Source organism: Cheilinus undulatus, linkage group 7 (genome assembly GCF_018320785.1).
Source record: "Cheilinus undulatus linkage group 7, ASM1832078v1, whole genome shotgun sequence".
NCBI lineage: Eukaryota > Metazoa > Chordata > Actinopteri > Labriformes > Labridae > Cheilinus > Cheilinus undulatus.
The window spans coordinates 36,649,521-36,668,913 of record NC_054871.1 but is presented as its reverse complement, the minus strand read 5'-3'; the positions used below and the strand labels follow the sequence as shown (position 1 = coordinate 36,668,913).

At 38.1% G+C, this 19,393-nt stretch overlaps 1 protein-coding gene across 1 annotated transcript; it reads right to left on the bottom strand.

Annotated features, from left to right (window-relative positions):
- Positions 1-2,427: 2,427 nt before the first annotated feature.
- Positions 2,428-19,393, bottom strand: lonp1 (lon peptidase 1, mitochondrial). Its single transcript, XM_041792327.1, has 21 exons — positions 18,834-19,393; positions 18,286-18,374; positions 16,492-16,611; positions 16,214-16,379; positions 15,779-15,892; positions 15,571-15,632; positions 15,152-15,281; positions 14,802-14,885; positions 14,652-14,720; positions 14,023-14,174; positions 12,174-12,312; positions 11,878-12,056; positions 11,274-11,361; positions 10,314-10,436; positions 10,096-10,212; positions 7,511-7,651; positions 7,020-7,185; positions 6,836-6,922; positions 6,591-6,718; positions 3,743-3,907; positions 2,428-3,094 (listed from the first exon to the last, which is right to left on the bottom strand). The coding sequence occupies exons 1-21, from the start codon at positions 19,377-19,379 to the stop codon at positions 2,939-2,941; spliced, it is 3,021 nt and encodes a 1,006-aa protein (XP_041648261.1). The 5' UTR covers positions 19,380-19,393; the 3' UTR covers positions 2,428-2,938.

Below are 19,393 nucleotides of genomic sequence, written 5' to 3'. Positions count from 1 at the left end.
CTGAGGGCCCGCCGCATACCTCGCAAAGAGGGACCGATGGAAACAGATGGGGATCAAGCGGTGAGCAGTGCACATCAGGTGTGACGCCGAACAACGGTAGACCGGACGTTAGAATCTATTACCGAGCGTAGGCCGTTGTAAAACCAGGTGTCTCTGTTAAATCCCATCATCCAGCTGTTCACTCACCCCTCTCTTCCAATGCATCCTCTCATCCAATTATCCCACGCTGCTGCAAGGACCACAGTCAAGCCAATGCCATTATAAAGCAGCGACAAGAAAAGCACTTCCGCCCCATTTTGTTCAGAATAAAAGCATGGGCACTTCAATGCAACTGGTTTTCGTATTTAAGTGGGGGGTCTAGAATGCCCTTTGAAGAATTATGCTATTATGCTAATTGTGCCATTTTCTGCATTTCGAAACGCATGTAGCCTACTCAACAGCATGAGTGGTATGATTCTTTAAATGTTTTTATTTCCATTTCTCCTTGATATTTCTGTACCTCCAAAGGACGGTTTGGATAACTCGAAGGACAGTTAAGGTTTCAGAAAACCTGAGTCAAATAATGTAAAATCCCTTCGCTTGTTTCTACTTTTTCTGACTTTCACTTATGAGATCAGGTCCACGTGACCAGTCCCAAAGTCACACTGACTGCATCTGACACATGATGCTAACATGATGCTAACATCATGTGTCGGGTTTCTCTGCCTCCTTCAGATCTGCACCTTTACCTCTCTGATGACATCAGCATCACATCCTCCTCTGATTGGTTTTAAAGGTTTGAATAACAAACCAAAGTTATCTAATGGACCTGGAACAAGTAAATAAAAAAAATGCATATAGTAATACAGAATAGTTTTGAAGCACAAACTTATGTGCAGAGGCACTGACTTAAATACAAAATATGAAATTTAAAACATTTTATTCTGAGACATTCTGCAAATTTACCTCTGAGAAACATATTATTTTGGTTATGCCACAAACTGTTTCATCAACCAATTAATGCAGGGCTTTTACTTGACGTAAATTATCTGGGCCCTTTTCTGGCATTTAATAAAAGATTTTTGTAAAGAAAAGAAAAGAGGGGTTTAAGGGACAAGGGTTATTTATTTATCTTTCTAAAAGTAACATACCTCCTTACCAACCCTAGCGAGGCTATGGATAAACCCACCAAATTAGGGATACAAAAATCTTTAATTGGTGCATAATGACGCACAACTCATTATATTTCATATAAACATGTTTAAAAGAAAAACTGGTGCTCTACAGTGTCCTATACCTTCAACCCTACACTTGTACCCAGCATCTCTGAAAGTCTTTGAGTTGAGCTCCTGCAGCAACTTTTGGATCAAACCAACTACAGGATGGGGGGAGGAGAGGCGAGAGGGTATGTTTAAGGTAATTATAGAATTAAATGGGGAATACGCTCACATTGAAATATTCTTTATCATTACTACATTGTGCACATGACAAAAATGTAATAATATTAAAATGTGGTGAAAAAAACTATATTTTAAAAATCTGGGAGGGCTTTAGTCCCCCAAGTTCGAATGGGCATGGCACTCCCGCTCAAAGGTACTTGCGTCCAAACGTCCAAATATGTTCAGTTTTGTTTAAGCACCAGAAGATTTCTAGTCACCTTAAACAAGGGTTCTCAAATGTTGTTGCCTTAAGGCAAGCTAAGGTGTGCCTTGGATAAATGTAAACTGTAAGTTTTTAATACAACTACACAACAACTAAAGATGCTGCAACATGTCTTAAAAGAGGATATCACTGGCATCGGGCCAAAACCTCCTATCTCCATTTTTATTTTTTTCACTTATCAGTGCTATTTGTCATCCTTTACATCTGTCAGTTTTACAAATTTTAAACCAATAAAAAGTATCACCATTACCATTCAGTGTTAAAATTATTTGAAAATGTAGTGTTTTTTTTTCATTCCGTGAAAAGTGGTGATTCTGGAGATAGAAGGTTTTGGCCCGACACCAGTGACATTTTGCATGTGCCTTTAGATTCTGGTTTGATCCTAGGTGTGCCTTGGGCAAATAAGTGTGAAAACCACTGACCTAAGGGCATGTATTTAGTTTACATCAGGTGTCATTAGAACTGAAAAGGATCAGTCCAAGCACAAAACTGTCCCTTTAATTAATCACATATTTTGCTCCTTTAAAACCTCATGGACCTGACACACAGGTCAACAAAATCTTTTGAAATGTCTATAAGGCCTGGATTAGACAGCTGAAGACCTGTGGATTATTAAAGCAGATTGAGTGAGGAATGAACTAGGACCTGAGAGAGGTCAGACCTGAACCAGAGTTGCCTGCATGGAGGACTATGGTCCCCATACGATGCAACTTAACCATTAGGTCACCTGGCCCCAAATGTATGTTTTTCTTTTCTACTTTACTAAAACATAGCATAGTAACATTGTAAAAACATGCAGCAATGTTTTTATTTAATTTATTTAAACATCATGTTCATCACATCTGGCCAACAATAATATAAAATAATATTAGAAATCTATGAAAGAGTCCATCCACAGCCCTATACAAGAGACACGAGATGTGGGCAAAGAGGCTGCCGGGCAGCAAGGTTGCAATGCCAACTTTTGCTTTTTTAGTGACATCACATTCAATGACAGGCCAGTGTTCGTTACCATCGATGTGGGATACTGTGCTTGCTCATCCATGGCACAGTTGACTGCATGGTTGTTGTTTTCCTTTATCATGACTGTTATCCTACCTTCAGAGGTCCTTAGGCCACCGAAACAAACAATACTTAACATATGAAAATAAATTTTTATGATCAATCATCAAGCCACCTGTACTTGAGATGATCCAATCAGTGCTTCATCAAGAAAAACACTTCAGGGTGTTGGAGTAAGATGAAAAGAAGTGCTGGTCCATCCTTGCTTGGTTTTAGTGCCATTTGCAAAAGCAGTTTATGGCTCGTTCTTTGGGAAAACAATTGGGTAGATCTGGCTGTAGTGATCCACGAAGTGGACCTCCAGGCCCTGGGTTATGTAGTCTGGTAAATCAGAGAAGTCTTTCCTGTTCTCAGCCGGTAGGATGATACAGGTCACACCAGCACGGCGGGCCTGAAGGTGATAAGAACGTGTAGTTGAAATACCAGAGAAAAATCAGAAATAATCTGCTATTGTGTTCACCCTGAGCAAAACTAACCTTGTCCAAAAGAGTGTGTGTTTTAGTGTTCTGTTATATTTGTGTGTGCTAATACTGTGAAACGTTTTGTAAGGCAAGTATGAACATTTTTAAGATCAAGCCAAAGATCTTGATATAATTCATAACCTCATGTCCTCCTTGAATCTGAACAAAATAAGGCTATAAAAAGCACAGATCTTGGAACAGAATTAAGAGAAACACACTAATGACAGTGTAGGAAGTAGACCTGAAATATTGCATGCATTGGGCTAAAGCCAGAATGGCTAAGATTCAAACAAATATTCCTCTTGTAAGTAAAAGATGAATTAAAAAATCCTGAGCCTCAATGTTGGATATCTACTGACTTTACCTTACTATTCCCTTTCTGAAAATACTAAACTCTTACAAAACTTTTATCGAAAATTTGCTTCAGTAATCAATCCTCATCATTCTGGGCTCTTTCATTACTTTAAAAAGACACCATTTGGCTTCTTCACTATAACAGCTGCACAAAATCTATTCAATCATTTTGACATTAAAGATATTTTTATCTGTAATTTCAGAGAATCATGTCTTGCACTTACAGCAATAGTTTTCTCTTTGATTCCTCCAACTGGCAGTATTTTTCCTGTCAGTGACACTTCACCAGTCATGGCTACATTCTGACGCACGGGCTGGTTGGTTGCCAGGGATAAAAGGGCTGTAACAATAGTGCATCCAGCACTTGGTCCATCTTTGGGAGTTGCCCCCTAAAAACAAGCAAAAGTGAAACATCAAATATATGTTTTATGATTGACATTATATATTTAAAAAGTATATACAGTGTATATTAAAAGTATTCAACTCCTAAGATGTTTTACCTTTTCAATGGTTTTATAAATCATTAAAACTTTGCTTTTCTGACAAAGAAATTACAAAAATACCTCTTTAATGTCAAAGAGAAAACATTTTTCAACAAAGCAATACCAAATAAATAAAACTGTGCAATGTAAAATAAGTGACTGCATAAGTATTCACCCTCTTGAAGTCATTATTTAGTTTATACACATTTGGCTGCAATCATAGCACTGAGTCTGTGTGGATAGGTCTCAATCAGGCTTGCATATCTGGACACTGCAATTTTACTCCATTCTTCATTGCAAAACTGCAATGACTTGAGACACATTCACTGCAGTCAGGTGATGCCCATTTCACTAACTGTGTGACTACTAGCAATAATTGGCTGGACCTCAGTCAAATAAGGGCAGTCCCTTTAAAGGGAGTGAATATTTATGCAGTCACTTATTTTACCTTACATATTTTTAATTACAATTACGTTGTAGAAATCTGTTTTCACTTTGACATAAAAGAGTTTTTTTCTTATCAGACTGACCATGATTGATTTATAAAATCAATAAAAGGGTAAAAACATCCAAGGGGGTTTTCCCTTTGACATTAAAGAGTTTTTTTCTTGTCAAATTTTTTGTCCAAACAGCCAAGTTATATTTATTTATCTTTATTTACTCCAAAATCATTGAGGGCGAGCCCTCATTTACAATGACGTCGAGCATAAAAATAATGAAAATGCATATCAAACATATTCAAAACACATAAAGCACATTAGCAAGTTAAAAATACATCATATCAATCAGAAAAGGTACATTAAAGTCAGGTGACACGTGCAATCAGAGCACAAGAAATTCAGCAATAATTATTTGAAATGCCCCACAGTAACCAGTTCTTTGGTTTTTTAAAGTGTTCTGCAGTGAGTTCCAAGCAGATGGTGCAAAGAAACTAAAGGCAGATCTGCCAAGCTCAGAATGAACTTTTGGAACCTGGAGAGTTAGCCAGTCACTAGAATGGGTGTTATGTGTTCCTGAGGACCAGGCTAACATGGAGGAGATGTGAGGAGGCATCCCAAGAAGAGCCTTGTAAACAAACATGTATGCAGGTTGCCTCAACCAGAGTTTTCCTACAATGCAGAGGAAAATACGATTTATTTCTACAGAAAAAGCCAATTTTTGACGAAGTTTACTTACCAAATTAGAAACGTGATTTTTAAAAGTAATCTTCTCATCAATCCAAATGCCAAGATATTTACATTCTGACACTCTTTCAATATTGGTGCCACCATTAGTAGTAATAATAACACTCTCAAAATTGATGTTTTTAGCTCTAGAAAAGAGCACAAATTTGGTTTTCTCTGCATTTAGAACTAGCCTGTGATCGGTCAGAGCAACCTCAAAATCATTAAAACAGCTCTGAAGAGAACACACAGCAGACTGAACATTATCAGCATGGCAATACAAAACTGTGTCATCTGCATAGAGGTGAATTTTACAATTAGAAACCACAGACACAATGTCATTTATATAAAGAGTGAAAAGCACTGGACCAAGGACAGAACCTTGAGGAACACCATTTGTAAGTGTAGTAAGTTCTGATTTTGCATTTCCAAGTGCTAAACACTGCTGTCTCCCCGTGAGATAGCTCTTGAACCAACAGTAAGCATTTTTGTCAAAGCCAATATTATCAAGCTTACTTAAGAGCATTGCATGATTAACCATGTCAAAAGCTTTGGAAAGATCAATAAATAAAGCTGCACAGTGTTTCCTGTTATCCAGGGCTGATATAATATCATTTAAAACAAGAGTGGCAGCAGTGACAGTGCTGTGTTTCTGTCTAAAACCAGACTGGTGTGTATTTAAAACAGAATACTCTTACAGAATACTGATTTGAGCTGCTCATTCACTAAAGATTCAAATATTTTAGCGAGGCATGACAGTTTAGAAATAGGCCTGTAGTTGTTCATGACTGCTGTTTCACCACCTTTGTGTAGTGGAGTGACATATGCAGTCTTCCAGGCCAAGGGAACAGTACAAGATAAAATAGATTAAAAATATGTAATGTAGTTCACTTAAATAGGGGCTGCAAGCTTTAAAAGGCAGGGATCAAGATTATCCTCCCCAGTAAAATATTTGGAGTCCAAAGCTAATAAAGCACTGAGAACTTCATCAGAGGAAAAGGGTTGCAGAGTAAATTTTGATCTTGGCATGGCCTGGGAGGAATTATCAATAATAGATAGAGGGGGTCCTGTGAATGTTTTTTCAAACAGATTGCCAGCTGCATTAAAATGATCATTGAAGGCCACACAGATGTCTTTCTGGTCAGTTATTATGGAGCCATCTGCTGAGGTGAGATGAGGTGGGGGGGGGGGGCTTCCGATTAAGGGAATTTATCGCCTTCCAGAATTTTGAGGGGTTAATGTGAGGATTGGGAACAAGAATCAAATAAAAATTCATTTTAGCCTTCCTTATTGTGGAGGTACATTTATTTCTAAGGTGCCTAAATTCAACCCAGTGACTGGGCTCACCAGTATGCCTGGCAAGGGTCCAGGCCTTATTCCTCTCCCTCAGCAGAAATGAGATTTCAGCATGATCGCTTAATAATTACCTCAGGAACATGCAGGTGTAAGTGGGAGTTGACCAGGAAGTGATTTTCTGGTTCCTCAGCCATAAGGAAGGCTCTTGCATAGGTTGAAGCAATTTTTGCACTCTCCTTCATAACATCACCCAGCTGACCTGCAGAGGAAATTACACCTTTAGCATGACATCTGTTCAGTGGTGAAGCAATCAGGTGCTTGGAAGCATCTAATTATCCTCCTTAAGAGTTATTTTCATAGAGGCCCTCTGACACACCTGTAACCTCCAGTGACCCCTCTCCTTTTGAGTCAGCTCCTCCAGGAGGACGACGCAGTGATGTCTCAATGAACAGGGTTGACCCTCCTAAATGGAAGACAATATGCAGGAAGTGCTAGAGTTTGTCAAATTTGTATCAGCTAAGGATCGGTCAGTGTGTGTTTGTGCGCAAGTCTTTTCTTACCAAGAGCAGTCCATGCCAGGCCCATAACCACTCCAGGAGGGGTTACAGTGTACATACGGTCAACTGTGAAAACAGGTTTACCCACAAAGTCCTGTAGGTTCTCAGGTGTAACAGTCACTATGTTTTGCTCACCGCTGACAATACTGAATGCGACCTTACGGAAAACCTGATGGGAAAATGATGACACAACATCAGAACTGTGGGATGTACTACTTTTCTGGTGTCACTGTTTTGAGAAGCACTGCACTGTTTTCCCCCGGAGACCCAAAGTCATCCTCAGAGTCAGTGGTTCCAGATTAATACCAAAATCTTTTAGATGGATGGATATTTCTTGTGCTAGTCTGTACAACCCCCCAATATTCTACTAACTGCAGGGATTCAGGATTTATAGCATGTTGCACTGATTAAAACTGGAATCTTTGTGAGTAATAGCACTCTGGCACACATGCTCTCGCTTAGTAAAAGTAAAGCAGAGCCTGGCATTATTTTACCTTTTCAACTTGTTTCTGCAGGTTCCGGACTCCAGATTCCCTGCAGTATTGCTTGATGAGCAGACTGAGAGCATCAGATGAGATCGAGGCCTTCTCCTCAGTCAGACCACATAGAGAGCGGAGCTGAGGTACCAGATAACGCTGAACAGACAAATAGTCAAAAACATAGAGTGAAATAGGGAAAGGGACAAGTTCTTGTAATGTAAAATTTAATTTGATTTACTGCCTGATATCTTAGCTGTGAGAAAAAAACAATCAATCAGTCTTTACTTGTGGAGGGGCATTTCATACCCAATGTTATCTTGAGACACTTTACAAAGAGGGCAGGTAAAAACAAAACAACCTTTGTAAAAAGTCACAAAAATCATCAATACATAATGTATAAAGCCAACAAAAACATTCAAATTGGGCTCCATTCAAGATACCTGAATAAAATATCAATTAACCATAGGGAAACTTTGGCCGTTTTGATTAATTTTACATATTATAGCAGCTTTTCTTATTGTTTGCAATTGTGATCATAAGTTTTATGACACATGCTATCAGGCTTTTAAACATTGTCGCTGGTATTTTTTTTGCATTGTGTATCTTCATGTAGGTTCCTATGATATATTTTATAAAACAGTATTCGTAGTAGTATTAATCTTCAATAATGAATGATAATTTGTTTATGCACTTTTTTATCTATCTTAAATACTTCTTACTTGTTTTAACAGATGGCATAACATCCCCCCTATTTTAGCATCTCTGCATTGACTTCCTATTAATTTTAGAATTATTTTTAAGTCCTTGTAAAGTGAAATCCAAACTTTATGTCTTAACACATTAGATATGTTGGAATAAGGTTGCTGTAAACATGGGAAACACTGAGATCCATGTGTGACTGAATTTTTGATTTAGACTGTTAGAAAGTTCTTCACCTCTTTCCTGGGTTGGTTTTGTTAGAGCAGGGCAAATATAGAAGCCCATGGCATCAGTGGTCTTGGGAAATTACCCTGCCCTCGTAATGCTACAGTCATATAAAATCACAGAGCAGTTAATCTCAGTACAGTCTGTTGTTAACTGATGTCACTGCGTCCATTGAAATTAACAGCCAGCTACATGCTGTGTTTTTCTTTCATTGTGAGGTAAATTTCCAAAATCTATCAGCCACAGTGGCCTACGGGTCATCAAAAGTACCATAATAGAGACATTTGTACCAAAAAACAGTAAATTTTATCCTCAACTTCTGTCTCTCTGCTCTGGTACAGAGCCAGGCAGCTGCGCTCTGACCGGAAGCATTTTTTTCTTTTCATTTTGAGAGGATTGTATTTCTTGTGAATGGGTGCAGCTTCAGCTCATTCAAATGACACAACCACACCATCCTAGAGCAGATTATAATTTCTGATTTTTCATGATTTTGAAGCTTAAGTTTACAAACGTAGAGATGTTTTTCATGACTGAAATTTGTACTGGTGGCTCATGACACAGTGGCCTGTCATACAACACACCTAATGTAAAGATTTTTATATCACTTAAAGGGGACTTTAAGATTTGACTTATAACTTTTAAAGCAATAAATGGTCTGGCTCCAAGCTACATATCAAAATATTAACTCCTTATGAGCCAGCAGGCAGCTTCATATCTTTTGTCGTTTGGTCGTTCCAAAGTTGAGACTCAAAACTAAAGGGGATAGGACCTTTTCCATCATGGCCTCTCGACTTTGGAAGGACCTGCCCGAGGAGATGAGGCCTGCAGAAACAGGGGCATCTTTTAAATCGCTTCTTAAAACTCCAGTTTATTGACCTGTTTTTATATGATGCAGTCTTCTTATTCCTTTTTATTCTATTATTCTCCCTTTCTTTTAATCTCTCTTATATCATTATCATTATTTTTATTTCTATTTATTTATTAGCATGTTTTTATATATTTTACTCTTCTAATTGTTTTAATTTTAGCTGATCTTACTGGTTTTGCCTTTATCATTTTAATGCTTGTATTGCTTGTAGTGTTTCCCTTCCTTATATTTATGATTTACCTTTATTTCTTTGCCTTTCTTATCGTTTTTTTTGTTGTTGTTCTTATTGTTTATCTTTAAATAACTTTGTGAATTTGGTCCCCTCTGTGTCAAGTTTGGCAGTTGGATTCTTGCATTGGTCTGGTATTCGTGGGTTCCTATGTCATGTGACGTCTGAGTTCTTATTATGTCTTGGGATGTCCATGTTCTTATGACGACTTAGGATGTTCTAGTACTAACGATGTCTCATGATGGGTAATAATGTTGTTTGGGTTTCATATATAGGTTGGGCTTTGTTTAGTTTAGGATTTTCTACCTTGAATCTCTTCTTGATGTTGTTTGGGTGTCTTGTGTTGTTTTGCTGTTTTTATCTCTTGTTTGGGTTCTGCTGCTTTATTTTTCAGCACTTTGTAAACCCTTGTTATTATCATCATTGCTATATAATTATTTTTTCTTTAGCTTGAAATAAATAACAAGTATAAACAGCAAGCATGCACCAGTCTATAAACCCACAAATGATTGGAACCAAAGAGGTGCATTTTCCTTTTAAAGACAGTGCTGTAAGCGTGGAAGCAGAAGCAAGAGTTACCTCAGCGATAGCCAGTTTCTCCTGGGCCACATATCCAGATACATTGATCATCTCCATCCTGTCTCTGAGAGGCTCTGGGATGGTGTCAGTCACATTAGCAGTGCAGATGAATAAAACCTTTATTGGACAAATTACAGATAGCAAAGGTTTAAAAGAAGAAATAAATGTTATTTTCTATTTGGAACCTAAAAAGGCAAATACAAAGCACATTTTCTTACCTTTGAGAGATCTACAGGAACATCAAGGTAGTGATCGAGAAAGTTGGCATTCTGTTCAGGATCCAGAAGCTCCAACAACGCAGAAGATGGATCACCCTGGTAACCACGGCCAATCTTATCAACCTGGAATTATTTGGTTAGAATAGACTCATTATTATTACTGTCATTTACATCATAAAGCCTTTCCACTCACAAAAAGTTGGTGCATTACAAGCAAAATGAAGCCTTTTGTCTTACATGCTTAAATAACACAGGGAGCATGGTGGACATTATAGCTGCTCAACCAACACAGTGCTAGTATCATCATTAGCATTTAGCTTAAATACAGCCTAACACAGGTGCTAGCATGGCCACAAACTTGTCATTATTTTGAATTTATCAGATTAAACTGCACCCAGTATACAGTGCCTATAATTAGTATTTGCTCCTTGGATGTTTGACATAAAAGAGTTTTTTGGTCGAAAAATCTAAATTATATTGACCATGATTGATTTATAAAAACAATAAATGGGTAAAAAAATCCAAGGGGATAAATAATTTTAATGGGCACGGTACGGTGGCCATATCTAGAAGGTGTAATGCTGTAATGGCTATGAAAGCTATATACTACATACTGGTCCATAACAAGTGATAATACGCAGTATATATTGGGTCAGAAGACCATTAACTGTATCATAAGACTGGAGCTATTTCTTTTCAGACATGCTGGTCCACGCGTCACTGAGTGTAACACATAGTTCATCAAACTAGGAAGTTTCCATAAAATTTCAAACTCTCTGTCTTTGTCTTGTTGGCCAATTCATTTGCAAGTAACCAAAGTTTGAAATGGAAGCCTAAAGAAGACTGCAGATAGTGAATGCCAACTCATGCAACATCTTCCTTTTTTGTTAAATTTTGCTTTGATATGGATTAAACTGAGCTAAAAAGACACTGCTACTGTCGCAGCACCAGCACACTGACCTCATCTATTAGAACCAGTGGGTTCTCCGTCTTGGTTTTCTTCAGACACTGGATTATCTTCCCAGGCATTGCTCCAACATATGTTCTCCTGGAGACACGAATAGCAAAATAAATTTAATACATGTCTTAGATTACACCTAAGTATGTAGATATATTCTAATGGGGAAAATATATATTCTAATGGGGAAAATATGAAAATAAAATCATTTCTATTGTGCCACTAATGGATTTTAAGACTATAATCATGTCTGATAAAATAAAGCCTTGTGGTTACAGACACAGGATTCCAATCAAAAATCAAACCTGAGTGGATACATTTCTCAGCCCTCTGCTTTCTTTTTAACAAAACTAAACTAACAAAAAAAACTGTCTTACAAACAAGAGAAATTTGTACTGTAAAATGAACTTGTCAATCAAATTGTTACGTCTTTGGTGTTCTCTCCATTTTCCTGTATGCTGATTTTTGCAATATTCAAATGATAAATAATTGTTGCAAAAATGAAAAAAAAAACAAACAAAAAAAAACAACCTAGATATGTACATGTAACTGATGATTCAAACTTCAAGGGTCCCTTTTTAAGAAAAGCTGTATAAACTTTCAGACCTGTGGCCTTTAATCTCAGCGACATCAGTCATTCCTCCAACGCTGAACCTGAAGTACTGCCGGTTGAGGGCTCTGGCAATGGAGCGGGCAATCGAGGTCTTTCCTACACCTGGAGGACCGTAGAAACACAGGATCTTCCCCTGAGTGGATCCACGCAGCTGACTCACTGCTATAAATTCCTGCACAAATAAAGAAAAGAAGTCTCTAGTTGCAGTATTTTGTACGCCATTTGTGTTATAAGTTTGCAATCAGTATAACAAATGATCTTTTTCCAAAGTTGTTTAACATTTACTTACCAATATCCTTTTCTTAACATCATCCATTCCATAATGGTCTTCTTCTAAAACCTCTTTGGCAGTATCCAGTAATAAGTTCTCTTCACTGTTGGTGCCCCAGGGCATGCTGGTCAGCCAGTCCAGGTAGTTACGGGTTACACTGAAACACAGTGATGAAGCTGTTATATTATTTTATAGTGTGGATCAAAATAGAACTAATCTTAATGCACTAAGAGTCAAGTGTCTGTTGACAGAGCTCTATACACAAAGGAGAGTTTTGATACCACTGATAACTGTCAAAGATGTAAAGATTCACAGCAGAATTCCTTATTTTCTTTACAATTTTGAATTCTGCTTACATTCCCTGTTTATAGCCAAAACATTTGATTCTTTATTTTAATTCCACTTCTTCTGCTGAAAACATTTCTGCTCCTTGGTATTTTAAGATGATTGTTAATCCAGGGCAACCATGGTTTTAATTTGTATTTGGTCATCTGTTTGCTTGTCTGGGAAATAACACAAGCAGGTCACAATAAAACCTGCTCAATTTTCAGAGCTGAAAAAAATAACTTGACAGGAGAGGATAACATTGAGTGCAATTATACAAAATCCCTGACCAAGATTTAAAATCAATAAGCTGTGACAGCAATCTAACACCTCCAAACTAAATAGTTACTAAAAGCAAATTCAAATTTGTTATAATTTAAAGGGATACTTCAACATTTTGGCAAATTCGCCCATTGCCACAATTCCTATAGTCTTAGTAATAGGTTTGTTTCCTTTAGTTGTCGGTACAAGCTGTTTCTAGATCTGGGGGGACTGATATACCAGCTGCACAGCTAACGCTATGGAGCCAGACGGTGTTTTTGGCTTTCCCTCATCAAACTCAACAAATATACAATCCAACAACTCTAAAACGCTCTCATGGACAAGTTGTGACCTGCACATTCACCACGCTATGAAATAATAACGTATAATTATGTAACATTACAACACATGAAGCAAATACTCTGAACTACTTTCGGAGTAAACCACTGGTCGGAGTGACACAGTACGCGCCTGTGGCAGTGCCGTAGTTACTTGGTAGTTCCGGCTTTGCATTTAGCTTTAAAACATCTCCGTCTCGTAACGTTCCATGATTATTTCAAAGCGTCGTGAATGTGCAGGTCACAACTTGTCCACAAGAGTGTTTTGGAGTTGTTGGATTGTGTATTTGATGAGTTTGATGAGGGAAAGCCAAAAATACCGTCTGTCTCCATTGAGTTGGCACAGCAGCTCCAAACTCGGCAGCACCAATCTAAAAATAGCTTGCATGGACAACTAAAGATAATGAACCTATTACTAAGACTATAGGAATTATGGCAATGGGCAAATTTGCCAAAATGTTAAAGTATCCCTTTAACTACAATTTATAGTATTTGATTCATTTTTATCTAATAAATTAATAATCAAATTAATTATTTATATATTTTTTCTTTGTTTTTTTTTTTGCAATTTTTATCTTTTTTATCATATCGTTTTTTATTTTTGTTTACAAGCAAACAAAATTTTGAGGTAGTTAAATTTAAACAATTATTCCAATGACTGGCTGGTGTCACAGCCTTGTTCTAAAAGAAATATTACAAGTCTTCTAAAACTGAAAATATATGTGTTAGTGCAACATGAATGCCTCAGTCCATGTGTATGCACTCAAAATAGTACTGAATTATAATGAATTATGGGGATCATCAAGATTTCAAGAGCCATTTTCTATGTTAAACAAAAAATAACTTTATACCACCATGTTAAGTGGTTTTTGCACTAAAATATTCTCAACATGTGTGATCTGCAATGTCACTGAACAAAGAGACAGAAAATAAACAAGACCAACTTGAACTCTGAAGAATGGTTGTCCAGCAGTCCCAGCTTGTTGAGTTCTTCATTGATGACATCCATTATATGCTGAGGGACAGTCTTATCTTTGAGTCTTTCTCTAAACTTCTCTTCAATAGCTTCTTTATCCTCTTTCTCTAAACCCAGCTCCTAAAAATCAGCAGCAAAACATACATGGTTTTAATGACAGTGACATCACCAGCCCACATATTTGCCATGCCCAAATTAAACCCAGCCGGGAAAGAGGTGGAAAACTTTCTAATAGTCTAAATCCAAAATCAGTCACATTTAGATCTTAATGTTTTTACATGTTTGCAGCAACCATATTCCAACATATCTTAAGTGTTAGGACACCAATTTTGGATTTCAACTTACAGGGTCTTTAATACAATAACAAAACATGTGTTGGGTATGGTAAATATGATCTTTGATGATCAAGATCTCAAACTTAACTTATTCACTGACACACTATATTCATTTGGATGCCTCGCTGGTTTGCCATGCAGTAAATATAAGTTAAAAGTCTATACAGACCTACATAGAGTCTGAGTATTTAGTTGTAACTTAAGATGACTGACTGTTGACACAGTGACAAACGGACGAGACTGAATTACACAATTTTTCTACCTTCTTAATGATCTTGAGCTGCTCCTGCAGCAGGTACTTCCTGTGAGTCTGTTTGATCTTCTCTTCCACCTGTGATCACAGAAGAGAAATAATTAATTAGCAGAGCAGTGGATATCTAAATTCTGTATCTGTCTGGGAATAACATCTTACCTCTCGACCAAGTCTCTGCTGCAGTTTGCTCAGTTCATACTCCTTCTTTAGCAGAGACAGAGCCTTGTAGAGACGCTTTGGGATCTGTAGAGATGGAGCAAGAGCACACTCTTAAATCAATGTACATAATGCCTCTTTAATAGAAATACTTTCATTTATTAAAGCAAGACTATTTTTCTCTTTAACCAGGTACACTATGTGTAAACAACACTGGCACTTATTCTCAACGTTGTGTTGTTTTCTAATTTTAACTGCTGGACTAATGACTGCCCAAAACTCTGGCTGGTTGAAGAGAAACAATTACAATAAGTGTACACTCTTCCCGGCCTTCAAACATGCAGAGTACTCACATTAGTCTCCTCCAAGACATCCTGTAGTTCATGTGATTCTGCCCCTGTCAGAGCTGCTCCCATGTCACTGAGGTAAATTGGATTATCGACCACTCTCTGACCAGCCTGCATCATCTGTAGGACTGACTCTCTGACAAACACAAAAACAAAAAAGTGCATGACAACACTAAAACAGTGCCAACATACAAATCCTGTCAGAGGACTGTTGAGTGGTCATCAGAATTACTCTGATGACCACTCAACAGTCACAGAGTCACTCTGACATTTCAGTGACCTTCATGCAGGCCAAATGTCCCAGTGTAGAAACTAAGTTGTAAAATACACATCAGAACCAAGAACAAAACAAAACATCATCATGCTGCATGCCCAAGGCACACTGAAAAAGATAACACACAAACTTAATAAGCATCAGAACATACCTGTAAAGAGGGTTGAGCGCTATGATATCTCTTATGGTCTTCACAATCTCTGCTGTCAGTGCCTGTGGAACCAAAAATATATTCTTCAAGTTTCATTTTTTTTTAATGTAGACTTTTTCTATTTCATCATGTCTTTCGCACCAATGGTACTAAAACATTTAATATAAAACTTTCATTGAGAGGCTGTGCTCAGTGATCTAATAAGTACCTTGACCTCCTCTGTGACAGTGAACTGTTCGTGCTGAACATTGTCCACTTCAACCATCAGGATGTTGGACAAGGGCAGGTGCTGAAGTTCTGGACTCAAGTCTGCTTCTGAAATCTGAGCATCCACATTGGATTAAAACCACTTCAACTGCTGTGATTCTTCCATCTTCATCCAACTCTCTAATTAAACTTTTTTTGTTTCATCTACTACACACAGACAAGCCTGAGTAAGCTTAATATTTAAACCAGAGACTAACGATCTTATCGGCATTCATTATTTGAAAGCAACAGTTACAGTAAATGGAGGTCTTAAAGAAGGTGGAGTTAATGTTCATTTTGCCATGTCAACTAATGGTCTTTCAGTTTGCTTGCAAACTTATGAATAACAGCACACACAGAAGGCTCAGAAAGCAAACAAAATTTCAATTTAATTGACCTTTTCTTCCAGCTGCTCTGCCAGAGAACCTGCTTGGTCCTTACGAATGCGTTTGGCTTTGCGTCTCACTGGAGGTTTGGGTTGGGACTCTGCCTCAGACTCTGACAACACAGGGGATGTTGTTTCATCATCAAGCTCAACCTCAAGCTGTCGTGTGATCCGGATTCTGAGAGAGCAGATTATAACCTTAGCAGAGGTTTTTTCAGGTTACCCACATCATGGAAAAAAGTCTAAAGATTTGCAGTAAAAGCTTCTGCTGTGACTTCAATCTAAAATACCTGCGATGTCCCATGACAATCATCCTCAGCTTGTCTCCTAGATCCTGCATTTCATGAATCTGAACAAAGGTCCCTGTAGAGTAGACAGCATCTAGAGACTCCACCACATCTGACTCATTACTGCAAAAGACAGAAACACTCTATATTACATGACAGAAAGCTACAGTGAGAACCCACATTTCAATGATTACTGAAGTCATTTGCTGCGTCAGAGAAGATCACATCAGATCCATTTCAAAATGACTGTAATATTAATAACAACATGTTGCCTAGACTGGTATTTACTGATAATTCAGACCCTAAAGCCTGACCTATCAGTGAAAAGGCATTAAAAGGCAGTAAAAGTGAACAGCAGAATTACAAAATTATCAGATTGTATTTCATTTAGAGAGGCCATCTTACCCATTTACATGATGTTCTACCTGTCATGTAAAATCATGTGACTTGAGGATAGCAAATAATATCAAGCCCTAAGTCAAGGACCCCCCCGTATATTCAAATAAAGCTGTGGTAAAATTAAAACCCACTTTATTTCTAAGTTGTGATGTATTTCACCAGGGGTGGAAAGCAAGTAATTACTGTACATTTACTCAAATTACTGTACTTGAGAAGGTTTTTGGGGATACTTTTACCTTTTTAAGTACATTTTTAAATCAATACTTTACTTCTGCTTAAGCCAGTTTAAATCAGAGTAACAGTAATACTCCTGTACTTTTTCCACCTTTGATGACTATACAGTAGCACATAGAGATAATGATAACACATCAAATTTAGGAAAAAAAAAAAAAAAAAAAATCAGCTGTTGTACAAAGCAAAAAATGAAGTGTTGATATCTCAGGGTTAAACATTTCCGGGGTTATTTTTACTCCCAAAGTGTAATTTTATATCTCGTCTGAGTGAACTGGACTTCAGTGTTGAGTTATTTGGCAGTATTGATCCAACTCTGTAGAGTCAACTGATCTAAGCTTTGCCCAGTGTGATTTTAAATCAGGGGGATGTATGGGTGATGTTTCCCATCAAATCCTTGGGCAAAGTGTTTAGATATGTTCAGTTATTTCTGGATGTTGCTTGTTGCACAGTGATGTCTGCTGGTGTTCTTTTGCTCATGTTTCTAGTGGATTGTTGTTGTTTTTGTTGTCAGACACATTTGCACCATGAGACCACCAAGTTATACACTGAGTTCGAGTTCCCATTCCTGCCTTTTGGTGTACCTAAAGGGTGCATAGTGCATCAGCATGCATTGGCGTAGACTCTCTGCTTTGTTCTTGTCAGTGGAGACTCACCTTGCCACAGATTTTCAGGATCATCTCTGACATATTATTAAATACCTAACACTTTCAAAAGTGCAGTTTAACTTCACTGTATGTAGTGTGGACCACTGAAGACACTTTGAAAGTGTTACATTTAACCCTATATGAGTTTAATTAACACAGACAAATTTGCTGTGTATTTCATTTATTATAGAGATGGGATTTTACCTGAACAACCTCTTGGAGATCTATTATCTTGGTGAATAAAGAAAAAAAACCATAGCTTACTGTACAACTCCTTAGTACCAACTCAGTACTAAGTGCTAAAAGTTATCTTTAAATTAAGTACTTTTCACTTTTAATTATCACTAAAGAACATATGGATTTGCCAAGGAGAAAACAGGTACTGACTTCAAAGTCACTCATGCCCCTATGACAGGTGCTACCATATATCATAATCTTACAAAATTACATGCATTAATAAGTGTGTGTAACATTTTGATACCTGTATCAAGTAGAGTAGACCTGTGAGTAAGTGACTTACTTATCATCTTTCTTGAGGAAAACCCCAGCATATGGCTGAGCCAGACGAACCTTCCTCCTCAACAGCTCCATTAACTCATTGTTTTTAACCTGGCAGTAAAGAGGATAGACATCAGTATCAGCTTGTCATACTAAACACAACAACAACAACACCAAATAAGATTATAAAAACAACCAAACAAAATCATTGCCACTGATTTTTGGACTTAACCTGCAATGTCAAATTTAATTCTGATCCAAACTGTCTGTTGTCAGATCATTGAACGAATGATTTCAGTTTTGGTCAAACTTGTTTTCCTGACTGTAAAAAAAAGCTAATCCAGCCTCAGGGGTAACAGACCCCTTCAGTCTCCAATGGGACAATCCAACATTAATCATCAGGCTCACTGAAGTCATCTACTGTGAGAACTTGCAGACTCGGTCTGACCAGTAGTTCTATATAGACCTGCATATGAGACAACCCTCTTTGCATCAAGGTTGCTGTCTGATTGCATCAGTCGAAGCAAACGTAAACAGTGGACAGGACATGAAACGTTACATCATCCTCACCTCTATGATCTTGATGAAACGGGGAAACACCGGATTCCTGCTCACAGCGATCAGCGGAACAATGGGAAAAACCTCCGGGACCATCATGGGGGTGAGAGCCGTCATCTGAGGTCCGTTGTATGGAGTTCCCCCATCTCCCCCAGACTCATCTCCCCCCGACCCTGCACTGTCACTGCCGTCCTCACCGGAGAAACCAGCCCCACTGGCCCGATTCCCGAACATCCTCTCCTGGATCATGTGGGGTCGAGACCATGGTGTGAGGAGATCCGTTTGACCGCGGACAACCGCCCCGACCCGCATCCATCGCTGGGATCTGGTGGATAGCCTACAGCCAGCTGTCATTGCTGTGCTGAATGAAATGTTGGAGAATCGGCTGGTACATGTTTTCTGTGAGCCTACGGTGCTGCTGTAGAATCTTGGGGGCTGTAGCCGGTTCAGAGCTGGTGTGACGGTCGGATGGGAGATTCCTGGCCAGTTTGGTTTAAAAAAGATCGATTTTCTGTGCAGTTGTCTTCCAGCAACTAGCATCTTCATGCAGGCAGCCATGTTGATCTCGAGCT

Coding starts and splice junctions, on each gene's coding strand:
- lonp1 (XM_041792327.1), bottom strand. CDS start 19,379: ATGGCTGCCTGCATGAAGATGCTAGTTGCTGGAAGACAACTGCACAGA. Junction 7,652..10,095: donor AGAAACTGGCTATCGCTGAG/GTAACTCTTGCT, acceptor TTGTCTGTTCAG/CGTTATCTGGTACCTCAGCT. Junction 3,095..3,742: donor TCAAAGAGAAAACTATTGCT/GTAAGTGCAAGA, acceptor TATCACCTTCAG/GCCCGCCGTGCTGGTGTGAC.